General features: G+C 48.4%; 1 protein-coding gene across 3 annotated transcripts; it reads right to left on the bottom strand.

Moving 5' to 3' along the window:
• Window positions 1–21: 21 nt before the first annotated feature.
• KLF11 (KLF transcription factor 11) lies at window positions 22–17,424 on the bottom strand. Of its 3 annotated transcripts, XR_007508296.1 has the most exons (6): window positions 16,982–17,424; window positions 14,418–14,672; window positions 12,078–13,071; window positions 9,721–10,060; window positions 3,969–5,866; window positions 22–767 (listed from the first exon to the last, which is right to left on the bottom strand). XR_007508296.1 is itself a non-coding variant. In XM_049818497.1 (5 exons), the coding sequence occupies exons 1-4, from the start codon at window positions 17,021–17,023 to the stop codon at window positions 9,756–9,758; spliced, it is 1,596 nt and encodes a 531-aa protein (XP_049674454.1). In that variant the 5' UTR covers window positions 17,024–17,424; the 3' UTR covers window positions 22–5,866; window positions 9,721–9,755. The 3 variants fall into 3 exon arrangements, 2 of the variants coding, with proteins under 2 accessions (XP_049674454.1, XP_049674453.1); XM_049818497.1 differs by having other exon boundaries at window positions 22–5,866; XM_049818496.1 differs by lacking the exons at window positions 22–767; window positions 3,969–5,866 and having other exon boundaries at window positions 7,006–10,060; window positions 16,982–17,423.
• Between the last annotated feature and the right edge of the window lie 627 nt (window positions 17,425–18,051).

Below are 18,051 nucleotides of genomic sequence, written 5' to 3'. Positions count from 1 at the left end.
ATGTTCCTGCCACTTAAAACAGGTCAAATTCACTCCTTGCGCTGTGCAAGCCTCTGGTCCAGATCTGAATTTGGCACTGTCTCTTTGAACATGGTCCTCTCCCCAGCATGGGATACAAGATGAAAAGGGGAGTGAGCCCACCATCCAGTACGTATGCAGTGTCATCCCAGAGTTGAAATCCCACCACTTAGGCACACAAGGCTCCTGGGAGCCATCAGGGAGCGTAGGATTTGTACAATCCCTTTGAGGTGGGATCTCAGCATTGGTGTGGTACCCAGGGCTCCTTGACATGGATCCTCCAGCAAAAGCAGGAGTCATGTCCCTGGTGCTGCCTCGCTGCGGGCAGCGATCATCCATCTTGAGAGGGACTTGTACGCAGAGCAGCTGTTTGTGATCGGTTTTCAGAATTATCTGTCCTGGCCTTCCCATTTATTTCTTGTAGGTAACCTAGAAGAAAAATCACTACATTTTACCACTAGCTGACTGGAAAGTAAAACAGAAAGTTGGGTCTCCAAAGAAAATGGTTTATTTTCAGTGCTTCCTGACAGGGAAGCCTGGTATTTTAGGGTTTCTGCCTTTATTTTACCTGCATCTTAACGTATTATGAGTAGCTGCTTATTATCAGAAGTAGAAAAATACCTTATTTCTGTCTTCAGCTGAAGCATAAAAGAGATCAGATGAAATCTTCACATAGACTGGGTAAATGCAAGAGGGAATAGCAGGACACGTCTTAAGATGCTGCATTTTAACTTTGTAATTCCCAGTATCTGTGAAACAGACATAAATGCATCAGTATTCTATGTAACCCTCAGTAAAGGCATAACATGTTGTTGTGAAAAAGGTTCTCCATCTTACATGATGAATTGTCTCACCGTACCTGCAGAGACCAAGCAAAACACATCCTTGGAGGATGGCAGGAGGGATGCCATGAGGCAGACCCTAGATTACACCCCTGGCACAAATACTCACGCTCCAGTTGTCTTTCCTGCAGCAGCCTTCAGCAAGGCTGGCCACTGTGCTCTGCCCAAGGGTTCAGGAGGTGCCAGGCCACCCACAGAGGTGGACAGCAGAAAGGGAGCCAGCCTCCTGCAAACCTGCACAAGCTTGGAGGCAAGAGCTCCCAGCACGGCGGCCTGGGCGCTTAGTTAGCACAAGGGGTAGTGGTTTTAAACTGAAAGAGGGTAGATTCAGACTAGATATAAGGAAGAAAATTTTTACAATGAGGGTGGTGAGGCACTGCAACAGGTTGCCCAGAAAGACTGTGGATGCCCCATCCCTGGCAGTGTTCAAGGCCAGGTTGGATGGGGCTTTGAGCAACCTGGTCTAGCGGAAAGTGTCCCTGCCCATGGCAGGGGGGTTGGAACTAGATGATCTTTAAGGTCCCTTCCAACCCAAACCATTCTATGGTTCTGTAATACTTCAGTGGCCCAGAAGTAGCCAGAGTAGAGAGCAGATGCCTTTGCGTAGCTTGGGGGAAGTCGAGCGGGCCCTCCAGAGCAAGGGATTTCCAACCGTCTTGAAAAAAATCCAATTTTGAATGATAGCGGTTTAATTTTTGGCAGGAACAGTCATTGTTAGACCTCCTAATGCTGCTGAGCTGTGGCAGGAACACAGTTTCTCTGCAGCATGTCAAGTGTCAGCAGCCACATCGCCCAGAGCTTGTATTAGTTTTCAGCAGCTCTCAAAGACCTACTGGGGTGAACAGAATGTGCCTGTGGAGAGCAGGAAAAACATGGGAGACCTGCTGACTCCAGTACCATAGGTGACTATGGTACTCCATACCCTGTCTTGCTTTAATCACCACACTGTTTTAGATTTCCCTTCAATTTGGATTTCATGCTTTTGGCCAGGACCTTCCTTGTGCCGAGGTCCCCAGTGTCTCAGGCACGTGCAGGGAGATGCTTCAAGGAGCACGGCTGCAGCTCCCCCATCACATATTGCCATCCTTTTGGGTGGCCTCAAGCAGCACAGCAAAGCAGAAGGAAAGCCACACTGCTGTCAGACCTTGCTGCAACGCCAGCAGGCAGGGCACCACGGCAGCTGCCCCCACGCCAGGCAGAGTGGGCAGCTCAGACAGGGACCGGGGCTCTGCCTGCCCCTGGGGTCCCTCTGCCCGCGCCCTGCCTCCCCTCCCAGAGTTTCTCCCTCTGAGGCTGCATTTGGTGACTGGCCCGGATGACAGCTCTACAACACGTTTCAGGTTCTCCTAAAGGAAAGCCTAAGTATTAACAGTTTTGCAGAAACTGATTATCCAAAAAAATTCTAAACTGAACATATTTTTGCTGGGCTGCAACAAATCTCTTTTGACTGAACACAGCAAACCACTAAGCCTCATTACAGAATTAGCTTACCGAATAGCCAAAGGACAAGCACATTTCTGCACCTGAAAGTAAGGTGCAGTGGGTTTCACAGGTAACCTCTTCAGCATCACCAAGAGAAAAGGAGAAGCCACAGGAACACGGGAAGGCCCAGAAGGGACTGATACAGCTGGGACAGTCACTGCACCAGGGAAAAGGTGGGAGAAAGAAGTTTTGGGATTCAAAGAGGTGCCTCAAACTGTGCTACGGTCTCGCAGGCTTTTTCTGTGCTGTGAAATGATGCACACTCAGTGCTGTGCTCTGACTGTAGAGCCAGCCAGCAGAGAACCACTCACAACCAGCCATCTTATTCTCCTACCATGCAGAATGGGGATGGTGGTATGAAACCAGGTCCCCAGTCTGCCCAGGAATTGTCAGGAACTGTGCTCCTCCACCTGTGTCAAACCCATGCCAAACAGTGCACCAAAACCAGGAGGGTGGCAGTGGGGTTGGTACCTAGGAAGGCACGACTGCACAGCTTAACTATCTGGTCTTAGTGTAACCCTTCTTCAGGGAAAATAGGACACTAGATCATTTGCAGGTAAATAATCATATTGAAGAAATATCTGAGCCCACTGCTAATTTCAAGAGAAACTTCTTGAACTAATTGCTCTTTAACAAAAAAGGACAATGGCACTACAAAGATCATTTTGTCACATCTCAGGCAGTGAATACTGACATCCCAATAGCTGAATTATCAGAAAGTTTATTTTCTTTTCCTTGTTTTCCTCTATAACCATTATCAAATCACAACCGCTTGTAAGACAAAAGATGGTTTGGCTTGCCAGTACTTCTTCCTCTCCCCAAAACAGTTCTGCTGAATATAAATACAGTTCTGGAGAGCCTCTGGTTCATCATTTTAGAAACTACCCTCCTGTCTGATACAGGCAGCATAAGATAGGGTAGCTGAGCACAGGTTTTGAGCTGACACTATTAATCCCCACTAATAAAACAGCAAGATGCCATGCATATTAACCAAATTACTGCATTATTCAGCTAATGAAGACAAACACTACACACTGTGTTTTGCACCAGTCCAAAAGGAGTAAGAGAGCCTCGCTGGCCAGCTGGCTGTCTATATATACCTCCGATTACTACTATTTTTTAAGTGAGGCCAAACCACAGTTGCTAAGAAGACTGAAGAGGGTCATTTTTTCAGCTAATCATGAAAAATTAATCTTTAGTGCATGAACAGATATTGCCACTTCTGAACTTAGTGACTTCCACAAGTTCTGGAGGTTTCTTACCTGGCTGTGCAACAAGATTCCAGTTAAAAGGTTCTGATGGTGAAAGCATTAAAGCCATATTTTTTAAATTACTCAACCCAAGATCTTAAAAAACAAAACCAATGAACCTGAAACTACAGAACCGATTTGCACACTTACTTAGACTCTTGGTTTCCCTCAAATCTGGGTTTTTCATGTGCAAACAAATACTTTGAATCCTTTTTTCCCCTTTCTTTGTAGATGCCTTTTCTTTCTGGCAGCACTGCAATGGGTGGAGAGCTCTACCTTTTCAGTAGCCCAGAAAATGGGCAGAACTCTTTCCCAAAGAGCAACTAAGAAAACAGATCAGTGATGGAGCAGTTTTAGGAAGCGAGTTGTCTTTTACCTGGTATGTAACCATGTAAAATCTCCCACAAGCTTCAGGAATTCAGTTGGGACCTGTAGGTATACTTGAGTGGGGAAAACAAAGCTGTGACTTGATCCATGCTTGGGTGAGATGCCTGGAAAGAACAATGAAGAACAGCAAAGAACAGCTGGTCACCATAACCATAGCTCCTTAGGATAGGAGGTCTTCACAGTCCATCTCTGGCTCTGGGACCCCAAATGCCAGTCCTTTTGCCCAGTGTATACAAGGATGGCCCCCGTACCTGCGTATCTGCCAGCATCCCATTGCCAAGACCTCCGAGAGCAGAGCAACTAATAGTTCCCTGATGCATCATGTCCAGTGCCCTGCTGTCAGCTACTTGCCTTCACATTAGAAGAGGAAGGAAGGTGGCACCCTCACCCCCCCCCCCCCCCCCAGGGATGCTCTTCCCCAACCTCCTTCCTCTGAGGATCGAACTCCAACAAGCTTTCAGCCAAACTATTCACACACTCCCCCCCCAGAGCTGAAATGGAGCAGCTGCCCTGGATGAGGTGCAGCCCTGGAGCTGTGCCACACAAGAGTGGCAGAGCTCCCCACCACTTGACAGGGCAGGTGGAGCACCGGCTGCCTGGCACAGGCTGCATCCAAAAGAGGCTTTGGGCTTTTTCCCCCGCTCTGGACACAGGACACGGCAATTATTTGCACAGGGTGAAGTGGGTTTATCTGGACAATGATAACCAACAGAAAAGAAATTGCTCTGAACTCAAGAGACACTACAAGGGAGGCAAGTTAAACCTAAGGTATTCTTCCCATCTAGGAAAAACTCTCCCAGAAAAGAGTATGCTCCAGCTTCCCCAAGTTTTCTGCATGTGTACAATGTGCCCACGGCCTTCTGCACACATCAGGATGTAAAAGTCACCCGATTTCCTCCTCCAGCACTCGAGGACTGAAGCAGAAAATGAGGAAGGCTCCATTTGACAGAGGCTGAAAGCAATCTGGAAAGAAAATGCCTCAGTGCTAACACACTCGCTGCAGGGAAGGAAATCCCACAGACCGCGTGGACTGCGAGCAGACATGGCTGAGGCTTTCCGGCTTCCTCCTGAACCATCTCACCATTTCCTTAGCCTGTAGGTTGCTGGGTTTTGAGTCATGATTTACTCTTTCCGCATGCATGGAAGAAGTTTGCCTTCTCACGGCCATAGCCTGCCTGCCTCAAGCTGCCTTGCCAGACACCAAAGGCAGGCAAACAGGCAGATAGGCTCACAGATTAAACTTCAAAACTGGTTAGAAGATTTATCCCAGCAGACGAATTCAAGCCAGATGCAGCCCTGAGGCAGGACTCCATCTGTCATCTCTTGTGAGCGAAGTGCCACCTTCATCATTCACAGGATGTCGAGCACAGCTTTCACAGCTGGAAATGGAGAGTTAGCCAGAGCTGTAGCCTCAGCCAGAGGAGCACACCAAGTGTGCAACCACCCGGCAGCATAGGCCACCTCTGCCCACCCAGCACTGCAACTTCAGGATGGATTCACACTTCCAGTATCCTAACCACAAGCAGATCGGTGCTCATCGGTTTGCAAGCAAGATGAGGCAAGCTGATGCTAAGCTGAAGGTTTGGCAGTGTAATCACACGTAGGAAAGCAATGCTGGTTTAACCGCAAAATGTAGCATTAAACCAATGGACAAGTTTGAGTGCACATGCATTTTTCTTTAGAAAATTATTAGTTTTCATGGATTTAGAATGGTTACAAGATAGAAGGACTTTTGCCCGCACAATGCCTGTGTTAGCACAGGGGTAGCTGGGAAGGCTTTCTCACGTGCAAACTGTTTTCCCTCAGAATGAAGCTGTTGCAGACTCTCCAGCCCCCTCAGGATGTGTACCAACTGCACCTCCTGGCTGCTCAGACCACAGGTTGGTTCTAAGAAAAAGCAGAAGGATGAGCACAGAACTGTAAAATCCATTGTCATGTTTCACATAAGCAAAGTGAGGGAGACTATACAAAAATCAGCAAAAAAAAATTACAGGTATTGTTTAGGATATGACTTGATGCTCAGAAAAATCTTCCTTGAAAAATAGTAGTTAGAACAGACAGGTTCTTCCCCTGGGAGACAAAAGCATTATGGAGACCTGCAGAGCCCAGGGGCTGAAGAGTTTGTGTTGCTCTGCCAGAGCACTGATCCCACAGTAAAGCCTTCCCTTCCAGTTGCTCTGCAGAGTGGGGAGCAGGACCATTCATGGGATCTTCCCATCTTCCACACACTTGCAAGAACAATGTGCTTTTCTGTGGACAAAGCCTTGAGTCACTGCTCCCAGTTTGCTCTCTGAGGTCTCTGACTGCAGAGACTGTCACCTTTTAGTGAAAGGCTGTGACAGAAAGCTGGTGTCATTACACCCTCTCCTCCCCTTCTCTTCCATTAAAATGTGACCCTGCTAGAAATAAACATTGCTGCAGTTTGGGAACTGGTTAGAGGGAAAGAAACAGCAGAGATGCTTAAAAACTTAAAGTAGTTGCTGCTGCTGCTGCTGTCACCACCGCTGGACACCTCTTTCCCAGCCGAGACCTGGAGGTGACACCTAGCCTGCCAGAGCCACTTCCTCGCCAGAGCACAGGTACGCGGGAATGGGAAGAACCAGGGCTAATGCAGCCATCTTTTGAGTCAAATCCGCATCTCTATGCCCAGTGTTCACGCCACGCACGGCTTGCAACACTAACAGAGCAGCACTCAGACCACCACCTTTTGTTGATAGCTTCTGGAGGCCATGCTAGAAGAACAGAGTTTTAAATCCCGAGACTCATGTTTTCCGACCGCATGCAAAAAACCCTAAACAGTGGCAGTCGTGTATGCATTCTAGCAAATACACAAGAAGCATTGTGTAAAATTGTAAACGGACAAGCACCAGTCAATTTACAACATGACCCAAAAAGTCCTGCCTTTACAGGTTAAATGAACTAGCAAGTCCCAAAGTCTCCCACTGGCCTAGATGGATTTACATAGTTCTGAAATGGACGTGTATGAAACCTGAAAATTGACAATTTTTTGATGATTTAAAACCACATTAAATACTTTTTATTTAATAAAAGTTAAAAACAGGTACAAAAATGTGATTCCATTTCTTTAAAATATAGGCTCAAAATAAGATGACTGAACAAGAGTTCAGGCAGTAAAGTGCAAAGAGAGCAGCTATCCCAGTCATGCTTAATCCATAAATACCGCTTACACAGCAGAAAGGAACAGAAAGAGCAAAGAGAGCAGCCACGGTGCAGCTCAGCTATTCATGCACATCCGCAAAGGAAAGAGCTGCATGTCCCAGACACGGGTGGCAGGAGGCAGCGCACACCTCACAGGAGCAGGCTGTGAGGAATCACAGGCTAGGTAAACCTAACAAAGAGGGAGACGTTGCTTTTCCGCATCACGACACGCATAAGCAATACACGCTTTTTGCAATTCCATATTCTCCAGCTCATCATTTCCCTGCCACGATGCAACAACTAACATGACAATTTACTAAATTATGGCACAGGTTTCCAAATTGTTTTGCTCAAGTGAACACCATAAAGGGGTGGTCTGTAAAAAAATGAAGTCCTACATTGGCTACTAGACTGAGACAGGATGCTCTTCCCCCAGTTAAAAGCATGCTGAAATGGCATCCAAAAGTCAAACTTCTTGTTCTAAGGGATTTCTGAGGAGAGAAAGGAAAAAAAAAAAAAAAAAGAGGAAAAAAAAAGAGCAGCAATGTCTGTTTCTTCACCACATGAATTTGGAAAACTGGGTATCGGCAGAGAACAGCAACACTACAAGCATCCACTTTACCAGGAAGAGGGGTTTTGACCGAGCCTGTTGGAGAGCACAAAGTGAGGTTTGCATACACACAGACACTCACCAGCACGTACGCTGCTGTCAGTGGGATTACAGCGTGTGTTGAGTGAACAGGGTGTGGACATTTTAAAGGTCAGGCACAAAAACTTCAGTACATTTAGCACAATACTCCAATTTAGTGCAGTTTGAAAACTTACTACTGTTAATCATCATTACAGACTTAAGTGTAAAAGTAATGACATATTCTGCTTTCAACTGAAACAGGTCTCTTGCCAATTTCAGGGCAGTGCTAGCTGAGATGAGCAAGTCTGCACTTACGTAGATGAGAACCATGCTTTGCCCACACCTGGAAGCAAGACCAGGATTTTAGAACAACAAAGCAGTGCAAGAGAGAATGCATTCCTAGTTATCAACATTTCACACAGCCAGGAAGAATAGTCCTCCTCAGTGCTCAGCTAAGCTTCAGTGCAGGAGTGGCTGAAGGGAGAAGAATCCAGAAGGAATAAATGCTACAGAAATATTTCATACAGCAGGTGAGCTGTCTCCCAGCAAAACGACACCCAGTCGTTCACAGCACAACAGCTCTACTGTCGACTGCTACAATACGCGTGGACATCATTCCATACCACAGAAACCGAGCAGTCCAACTGTGCTACAGGCACTTCAGTTTATTACTCATACCATACCATGCCATTACAAGACAGCACTCCTGCAGCCAGCAATTCCACTTCTTAGCCATATTTATACTTGGTGTAAAAGAAAATCCATTCAACAGGGAGAGTATCTCATTTAATAGAAAAGGGTGATTTTATACAAAGTACTGCGGAGAAGTATAAGGCCACATGAAGAGCATCATCAAGTTGACATGGTGGCTATTTCTTAAGTCAAGACACAATTAGTACTTCTTCTGGTGCTTTGATACAGGTAAATGAAAGCCTTGAACAATTTCCTATAAGGTGCACAAGCATCCACGATACATAAAAAAACCTTAATTTTCTATTTCTTCTGTACTCAAAAAAAATATAAACAGAGACCCAGCTAATTATTCATGGGTTATCTTTCCATTTTTGCATTTTTCAGAAGATTTTGATATGCTGGTTTAGTAGGACCGAAAGTAAAGTGTAATTTTTAGTGTCAAAATTTCTAAATGGTGTTTGTGCTTCTACCTCCATCAGAGCAGTCTGGCTCCTCCAAACGTTGCTCCAGTGGAGTGTGGACTCAGGAATGCCCAGTATGTCAAAATTCTACCAAAAGTCACAACGGCTTCCACTTGCAAAGGGTATGAATTTATAAAATGTTGAGAATTTCAACACTTGTTTTCTGAAAATCATTCTGGTTTGCTTTGTTTCAAAAATGATGACACATTTCAATCTCAAACCTCCAACATCACCTGTGTAAGGAAGGTGTAACAGCACCAGCCCATTGCAGAATCAGGATCTGCAAGTGTGAAAATCTCAACCACTATGAGTTATCAAATATTACGTGTTTACAAAATGCTCTGAATGCAATTCTTTAGGTTTACTGAAAAGGAGTTTCCAAAACTCTGGGTCTCATCCTGCACACCCCTACTAATGCAGGTCAAGTAATCTGCCTGCATATCAAGACCCAAATGAATAAATACAAAATATATTTGGTATAGAAAATACTCGTATAAAAATTAAAAATCATCCTGTTTTACTGTCCATCAAAATATTAACAGCAAGCATTGCAAGTGACTTTTTTTAACCTATTGCCAAAATCATTTCCAAAAAGTTCTGCTTTCCTGAAGTGCTGGTGATTGCATTTGCCCAAGTATTGAAAAAAACAAATAGGGAAGGGATGAGGAAAGATACAATAAGATTTCTCACACAGGATTATTAACAGAGGACCTAAACTGAAGGAAACTTAAGTATACAGAAACATGGGGGAAAAAACCATTGTCAGTTCTGTTGCAACCATCAGAGCTCTTCCTGACCTTCAGGAAGTTTGTAGAGAAGGAGCTTTCTCTCACTAGCCCTGACAGACAGACGATGGCACAGGGATGAGCATACTCAGAGCACTGCCGCTTTTTGGTTTCTCTGCTGTGGCAATTCTGTTGAGTTTGCCAACCTCTGTCTGCCAGCTGGGGATCTTCTTTGTGGTCATATGGCGGCGGGTATGCTTTGTCAAGTGATCGCTGCGCATGAAGCGACGCTCACACACCGGACAAGCAAACTTCTTCTCTCCTGTGTGAGTTCTACGGTGGCGTGACAGTTCATCTGAGCGGGCAAACTTCTTGTCACAGCCGTCCCAGTTGCAGCTGAAAGGCTTTTCTCCTGCAGGACATGAAAGAAGCATAACTTACTTTTGAGAAGCTGTGTTATAGTTTTATCAAAGAACTAACTCAAATCTTGCCTTGCAAAAACTGGTGAATTCCACAGAACTGCTCATGTGTGCAGTTAAGATTAGCTTAAGCTCAAGTTGTGTTTCAGAGAAAAATCATAGGTATTGTTTCTACTTATTCCCTCATCTCTCCTTAAATATTCTTTAATCAAGCCTATTTTTTCAATTGTCCAAAAACCCCAGTTTAAAGATTCTTCATAAAGCTACCTTAACCGCTGACTGAACTAGAAGCAATCCCTGCCCCCATCCCTGTGTGACTGCAGTTCTACAGCTGCTGCATGTTGTCAGCAAATACTGTGGGCAAACAGGAAGCCTGGAACCGAGGCTCGGAGTCCTGCCGCTCCAGTGATCCAGTCCTACACACAAACACACTGCCCCAGCGCGTACTGCCAAGGAATAGCCTGTCCTGCCATGCCCACGCAGCTCGAGATCCACCAGACAGCTAGGGGGGTGCTGCACGCCCGGGAATGACAGCAGTCAGGAAGGCTGTCCACATCAGCTTCTGCTCATCCTGGGCAACTGCTTAATATCAGATGTATCCTGAACAACGTGATCTACTGCCTGCAACCCCTGTAAAGCTCAAGATAAACATCTACTACATGACCCAAATTTATGGTGACGCTTTGGAGCAGAACAAAAGTGTCCAGCAGAAAGGAAGCCCCACAGAAGCGCTGTTCTTATTTCACATACTGAGAGTAAAGTTCTACATTTGGCGTATGTGATATTGCCTAGCTACTGCCTGTGCAGGTAAAAGGTAGGAAAAGAAAGCTGAACTACTCTGCCTCCTGATCCTGTAATGTGGACCGGCTAGCAAGGGGTCAGTGTGCTTCACCTCCCATAGATGTCCTAGTCTTAATCATGATACAGGGACACACAGCTTCCCTGTGGATCAGCAGCAGCACATGCTCAAAGCGAGACACTTCTTGCTAGTCCATGTTTATCCTGTAGTGCCAGGTTAATTCAGCTGCCTGCAGCACTTACTCTCAAGCCAGAAGCAGAAGCATCATTCTACCTCTGAGCTCTGGTTTACAAGGATTATCAGTTTCCTACAGGGTTAAGCTCTTTCCCCAAAGGAAAACATAAAGACAAGCTGGCAAACTGATGCAAATCCTGCCATGGAAGCTGACATCCAATAAATCACAGCATCTGTGGGGCAGGGGAGGGTGGGGCAAAAAACCCAAGGAAAAACAAAATTAGACTTTTGAATGAGCTACTCTGTACCAATCTCCCACTATGCCTACCCCTCGACATCAAAAATACTCAAGAACCCAAAGTTAGTTTTAACTTAACAGGATCTTAGAGCTAGAAAAAGGTTAAGTAAAACACATGTATACCATCTCCACAGTGACCAGATTTTATGGAGCAAATCAGCTCACATTAATTACAATTAATTTTCATCTACCTTTAAAATTCCCTTTCTGTAACTGAATAAACTGCTACATTCCTGTAGCAGCTCTACCTCCTAACACAGTAGCCCAAAATCTCAGTGCATTCCCATTTAGCCTAAATAAAACTCTGGAGAGTTTCTGACTTTCTCTCTTTTCTTTTACTTGTGTAACAATTAAGACCAACTACCTGTATTATGGTTTGCTTACACCAGACCTCTCCATGCCCCAAAAAAGGGACTTGCACAGTTCATTTCAATCTAGTCCAAATGGCAGGACTCCACTCAAATCTAAACACACACACACAGAGACGGCAAAGCTTCGCTCCAACTAAAGCATGTGAAATTCAGCTAACACTATGGGGTCAGCTGAGGTCTCAGAACAAAGTATGTCTTGTTTTGCTTGCCCACAGAGAATGAACATTCCTCCCTTCTCTGAGATGAGCAGAAGTTGCCTGATCACCTGCCTCTTCCCTTTCCCACCCTCTCCCCCCCAAACCTGTGCATTTCAGCACCCTAACACAAGCCAGTGCCAGAGCAACAAAGGACTCGCCCTTTGTACACACCAGTATGGGTGCGAAGGTGGGCTTTGAGGTGGGAACTTTTGAAATAGGTTTTCTTGCACCCAGGAAAGTTGCAAACATAATTCCTCCGTCTAGAAAAGTCCATCTGGGGGGTGCAGCTTTGACCAGAAGCAATGAACACAGGAGCAGGGGCAAGGGGCAGCAACTTGGTGTTTCCAACAGTCATTACTGTTTGTGGGCACTGCGGTGTCTGTGTGACAGCAGTCTGTGGAAGAACCAACATGACGGTCCCCTGAGGCACAGAAGGTCCCATGAGTACAGGCTGAGAGAGCGGGGCTGTCTGCGGTAAAATAGGTTTCATGGGAGTTGAGACTGTTGGAGTTGAAGGCTTGACATAGGCATTGATCATACTGCTTTGTCCGTTTAAAGGGATCATTTGACAGAGAACTTGGGGGCTTGAAACGGGGGCAGGTGTCACAGGGGTAGCTCTTTTTTGCAAGTCATTCTCACAATTCTTTGGTACGTGGGTCTGTGGCGAAATGGGCTGGACTGGTAGTTGCCCTTTGTTGGTCACAACATCACTGGAGTCATGTGCATAAGGCTGATGTACTGGAGAGGTTTTGTTAATTAAATCATCCGCTGCACATGTGTCCTGTGGCAGTCCGGAATGTCTTCGGTCATCCACTCCACACCAGTCTCTGGAAGTGCCGTAGCCTGAAGTTACCTTTGTTTTCTCTTGCACAGCAGGAATGTGATGGTAAGCAGAACTATCACCTGTGTGACGTATGACGCTTGTTGCCATGGCTCTGCAAGGCTGAGGGGCAAAGGATTCAGACATCACTGGCTTCAGACTGCACTGTCGCTCCATGTTGATAACAGATGACTTGGTTACGGGAGAGGCACCGGTTGCCGATGTGACTGAGCAGGCAGCTGTATTTGCCATGACAGTCCTTGGTTTGGAATAAGTGACTTGTGAGGAGAGGAGCATAGCAGCTGATATCTCAACAAAGTCAGGGCTGTGCGGAGGGGTCATGCACTGCAAAAAAGAAAACACCGTCATACAGCACTATAATTTCATAGCACAATTTTTCACTGTCTTTACTGTGAAAAATAAAATTACATCCCCTCCCCAGAATCTCAGAACCTGCCTCTAAGGACAAAGTGATTAAAGCATACATTGCCTCACATGATGGCCATTCTGAATATGCTCAAAAGCATATTAATAAAAGGAAGGCAACGAGGCAGCTGTAAACCTGCATAAACCATTGCATGTCTACTCGCTGCACTACAAAAAAACCTCTCTCATTCCTTTCTCCTCAGCAATGGGTGCAGCTGCAAGAGGCTACGAGCGCTCTGCTGTTCACAGAAAACAGACTAGCAACAGATAGCGATACTGTACCCTTTCAATTTCAAGCTTCCAGCAAGCCCTAGATCTTTTATCAACGATTACCCCATCAGCTGGTGGCTACTTCTGGGATAAAGACAAATGGAACTGCTCTCTCCCTTCTTATTCATCCATTTCTCTCTGTGCTCTCTTGCCACCACCTCTCCTTCCTCCTTTACCACTGAAAACTCATGCTTATCTCCCATGCTGCTGAAGAGACAGCGCCAGCACTGAGCAGAAGTATGAGAGAAGTCCGTCAAACAGCTGCCATACTGTCTCAGCCTCTTTATTATTCCCCTTTTTCCTGACATAAGTGCATACTAGAAGCCTACTGGTTGAAATGGGCCTTAACCATCTGAAACCTGAACAGCAGAAGCCCTTTTTAATACCTACTTTTGTTACAACATAAATTGAAACAACACCACAAAAAAAACTGTGATTCAACTGGCATTAGTCAGCCAGAGTAGACCAATGCTCTGGAGAAATAACAGACTACATGTACAAACATATAGCATAGAAACTAATTAAATTGTCTATTTCATAATGGTAACCTGTACTTTCTCTTATAACAACCAGAGCGAAGCCAAATGTCATCAAGAGCCTTTTTCATACAGTGCTTGCAGATAAGTTGGTGCTGAATCACTGAGGCTCACTCTGCCACTTTTACTCAAGAGTGCTCCAAGAAACCTACAACAGCCATCCTGAGAGCATCCTCAGTGCTCCTGTCACATTAAATAACCTGTCAGGAAGGGCTTTCACATCTAGATTTAACAAGGGATCAAACACCTACATTTGCCATTCCAGAGACAGCAGAAAAACCCAAAATCAACACGCCCACCTCGCTATTCTATGTGTACACACACAGAGCACTGGCTATACTCTAACTATTCTACATGGGGACACATGAGCAAGGTATCTTTTCCAGCCCAGTTAAAACATTGCAGCGATGTAACATCCAGATGTCAGGCATATTTATTTTGCATTCATGTTTTTCTTACCAGTGTAGATAAATAGTCCTTTGGTAATTCAGACGTAGCCTCAGCATGCATTGTGAAATCACCAGAATCCGAGAAGGGCGTAAGTGGCCTTATCTTTAATATGTCACCTTTCTGCGATCTTTGACCCCAGGAGCTCATACAAACAAGCGCTTCAACAGCTTCAATGTCATTCTGCTCCAAGGTGCTGCAGGTGGACCTTTCGCTGTCATGACGCTGCCTTTCACGGATAGACTCATAGATGTCCACAATGTCAACCTAAATGTAATTGGATTACTGGCTATTAGGACAAGTCAGAATACAAAGCCAACACCACCCACATACTGTCTGCTCACAATGAAGGTCATCTGAAACAGATCCCATGCCCGCAGCAAGACTTTTGCCAACCAGCTCAACTCTCACCCTCCCCCCACCAGCTCATCTCCCTACCCTTGTTACTCTTAAAAAAAAAAAAAAAAAAGTGTGGAAGCCTGATTTGCAGGGAAGTAACAGTTATGTGTGTGGCTCATGTTTCCAGAGTTAACTTCCTGGATTACACTGCTCTGAATAAAGACATCCCATGCTTGCATACAAGCAAAAAGCGGAAAAAATCCTGACTTCCAACCTTGTTTAGACAAGGCTATTTCCTGGACCCAAAATACGAGTGCTCTTCAGCACTAATCTCATTCTGGTAACATTTAGAAGATAAATTTCAGCTGACAGTAAGATGCTTTAAGGTATGATCACTGACTCAGAGTACCACACCTTGCAGAAGCATTTTAATATTTTTACCAATAGGGAAGCTGGGGAGGGAAGGAAGGAAGGAAAATAGTTTTCAAAGTGCAGTGGGAATTGTTTGTATTGTACTCTAGAAAGGCATGATAGGTGCTGGATATCTCAGAACACACTAGGAGTAACATGAAGACAAATGTAAACATATGGATTTGTTTCCAGTTGCAAGCACCACAGAATATTTGTGTGTGTGTGTGTGCGTGTATGCAAAACGCTTTACTTCTCTGCAAAAGGATACCCAAACTTCATAAAGCTCTCACAGCACTTGGCAGTGACTCCAAAAGCTACGTTGTGCTGCTGGTTTACCGCTCACGTCCCAGCTCAAGTCTTAACTAGGCATCTAAACTCTTCTAGTCTTTAGGCACACCCACTAACTGTGAAGGCTGGGATTTGGAAGCGTGGACCTAGATTCTTGAGCCTACTGCTGTTATATGGAGTGCTTATATACTGCAGCAAAAGGGTTTTAACTAAAAAAGCACCATCACACCGTTAGCATGGCCTAAAGCCCTGGAGGGAACTATACTTGTCGGGTGACATCACTTACACACCTAAGTCAATGAGTTTTGCTACTAAGCAAGGTGGAATGATCCAGGCCTAACAGTGTCACAAAGATGCAAAGCCTTGTGACTTGTCTCCACTATAGGGATGTGCATGGCAAACAGGTTAAACGTAATGGATCTGAAATGCCGGTACTGCACTTATAGAGGACTTTCACCTAAACATGAGGTACCAGGCATGGAGATGTCAAGATTGAGGGGGGTCAGGAGGGGTTAAAGCACTCTAAAGGGAGAGACACTTCCAAGAATTTCCACTGAAAACAGTGAGAACAGGAACGAGGGCAAAAAAACGATGTCACCTGCAAGCCCAGACCTAGACGGCCTGTCAAACAGGAGCCACACCAGGCCAGGCTCTGCACTGAGCAGCCAAAAAGCCTGCGAGTGTTCCTCAAAGTGTGACTGCAGGCAACCCAGCCCCAGATTTATTTTTTCCAACCCTACGTTTCAGGAGAGCAGTTTTCGCTAAAGGAACATGAAAAAAATACGCCCCACTTCAAGAAAAAAAAACACAACCCACCAAACTAAAAAAGCCCTTTCTCAAGGCGAGCGCCACAGCCCAGGCTCTCCCGCTGCCAGGGAAATAGCTAACCGCGCCTGTCCTCACATCACCCCGCCGGCTGCCGGGGCCCTACGTGCGCGGGCAGGGCGGGCAGGGCCGGTGCGGGCAGCGCGGGCCCCCCCACCGCCGGGCAGCGCCTCAGCCCGCCCGCAGGGGCCGCGCCACCCCCGCCCGCTCCTCGCCTGGCGGCGGGTGCCCCGGCCGGGCGGCGCCGCTGAGGAACGGATGGCGGGAAGGGAAAGAGGAGGAAGAGAGGAGGAAGAGGAGGAGGAAGAGGGGGGGGGGGGGGGGGCGGGCAGCTGCCGCCGGCTTCACACGGCCGCTGCAGGAGTGCCCCACCCCCGCGCGCCACCCCGCAGGTGACCGGGACAACACCCGCCCCCGAGGGCTCTGCCCGGGCACGACCGCCCCGCCTCCCCCCACCCCGGCGCAACGGCACCGACCGACCACCCCCCGCGGCGGGTAACGGTCCCGACCGACCACCCCTTCCCTGGGGGGAGTAACGGTCCCGAGGGGCCACCGCCCCCGCTGAGGCGGTAACGGTCCCCGCGACCCTGCCCGCCGCGCAGCACGTGCCCGGCCCGGCCCCGGCTGCCCCCGCCTCGGGGGGCGCCAGCCGCCGCCGCCGCCGCCGCACACACCCTCCCTCCCCCGCCTCCCTCGGCCCGCCCGATGCTCACCGCGGACGCAACTCCCATTTCCGAGCAGGGCGAGCCGTGCATGGCGCGGCTCCGGCGGGCGGCGGCGGCGGTGCGACCGGACAGGGGCAGGGGCAGGGGCAGGGGCAGCAGCAGCAGCAGCGGCGGCGGCGGCGCGCGCGCGCACGCACGCACGCACGCACAGACCAGCTGCAGCAGCAGCAGCAGCAGCCGCACGCACAGACAGACAGAGCAGCAGCAGCAGCAGCAGCTGGCGGCGCCGGCGCCGCCTACCTCCTTTCTCTCCCCTTCCCCCGCCCGCCGGCAGCCAAGCAGCCCGCGCGCCGGGGGAAGCGCTCCCAGCACCAGACAGCGCCGGCAGGGCGGGGCGGCAGGGAACGAGGTGGGAGGGGGGGAGGAATGGGGGTGGCGGCTCCTGGCCAATCGCCGCCCGCCTCGGCCAGAGCCCGACCAATGAGCTGCGGCGGCCGGCGTGATCGCGGCGTGCCGCGGGGCTGCCGGCAGGAAGGGCGGCGCGTGGGCACGTCCCGGCCGGCGGCGGGCGGGAAGGCGGGCAGGCGGGGAGGGGGCGGGGCCAAGGCAGGGGAGGGGGGAGCGCGCGCTGGAAACTGGGGGAAAGGTCGGGCGGGGGCGGGGCGGCGGCCGGGAATACCCGTGCGCGCGGGGGTGTGGCGGGGCGCGGCGCGGGGGCGCGGCTCCCCCTCCCCCTTCCCTCCCCCGCGGTGCGTGCGGGGCGGCACGCAGGCAGCCCTCCCACGACCACCACCCCCCCCCGCCCTCGGCGCTGGGTCGGGATTTTGGGGGAAACACCCGTCTTCCAAAAAGTCTTCAAGGGGCAACATAGGTTTTACAAAAAAACCCGCGAGTTCCTGTCCCCAAAGGCGGCCGCTGGCCACGCCAGCGCTTGCCCAGGCCGGCCCTGGCCGGGTGCCTTGCTGCGGGCTGAAGTGAAACGCGGGCAGTGAGAAGCATCTCCTTTTTCCCTGCTGGATTCCCTCCGCTTGTGCCTTCCTCACTTCTCAGGGCGGGACATCCTCCTCGCCCGTGGGGAGGCCGTGGGACGGGATGGTCGCGCTCGCTGTTCGCTTCGC

The sequence above is a fragment of the Accipiter gentilis genome, chromosome 16 (assembly GCF_929443795.1).
Source record: "Accipiter gentilis chromosome 16, bAccGen1.1, whole genome shotgun sequence".
Classification (NCBI taxonomy): domain Eukaryota; kingdom Metazoa; phylum Chordata; class Aves; order Accipitriformes; family Accipitridae; genus Astur; species Astur gentilis.
Note: the sequence above shows the minus strand (reverse complement) of the source record. Positions and strands in the feature narration are given on the sequence as shown.

Excerpts from the sequence above, each read along its gene's own strand:
- KLF11 (XM_049818497.1), bottom strand. The coding sequence starts at position 17,023 with ATGCACGGCTCGCCCTGCTCGGAAATGGGAGTTGCGTCCGCG. Across the intron at positions 14,673-16,981 it reads AAATGGGAGTTGCGTCCGCG|GTTGACATTGTGGACATCTA; the intron begins GTGAGCATCGGG and ends AATTACATTTAG. Across the intron at positions 10,061-12,077 it reads CCACCTTCGCACCCATACTG|GAGAAAAGCCTTTCAGCTGC; the intron begins GTGTGTACAAAG and ends CATGTCCTGCAG.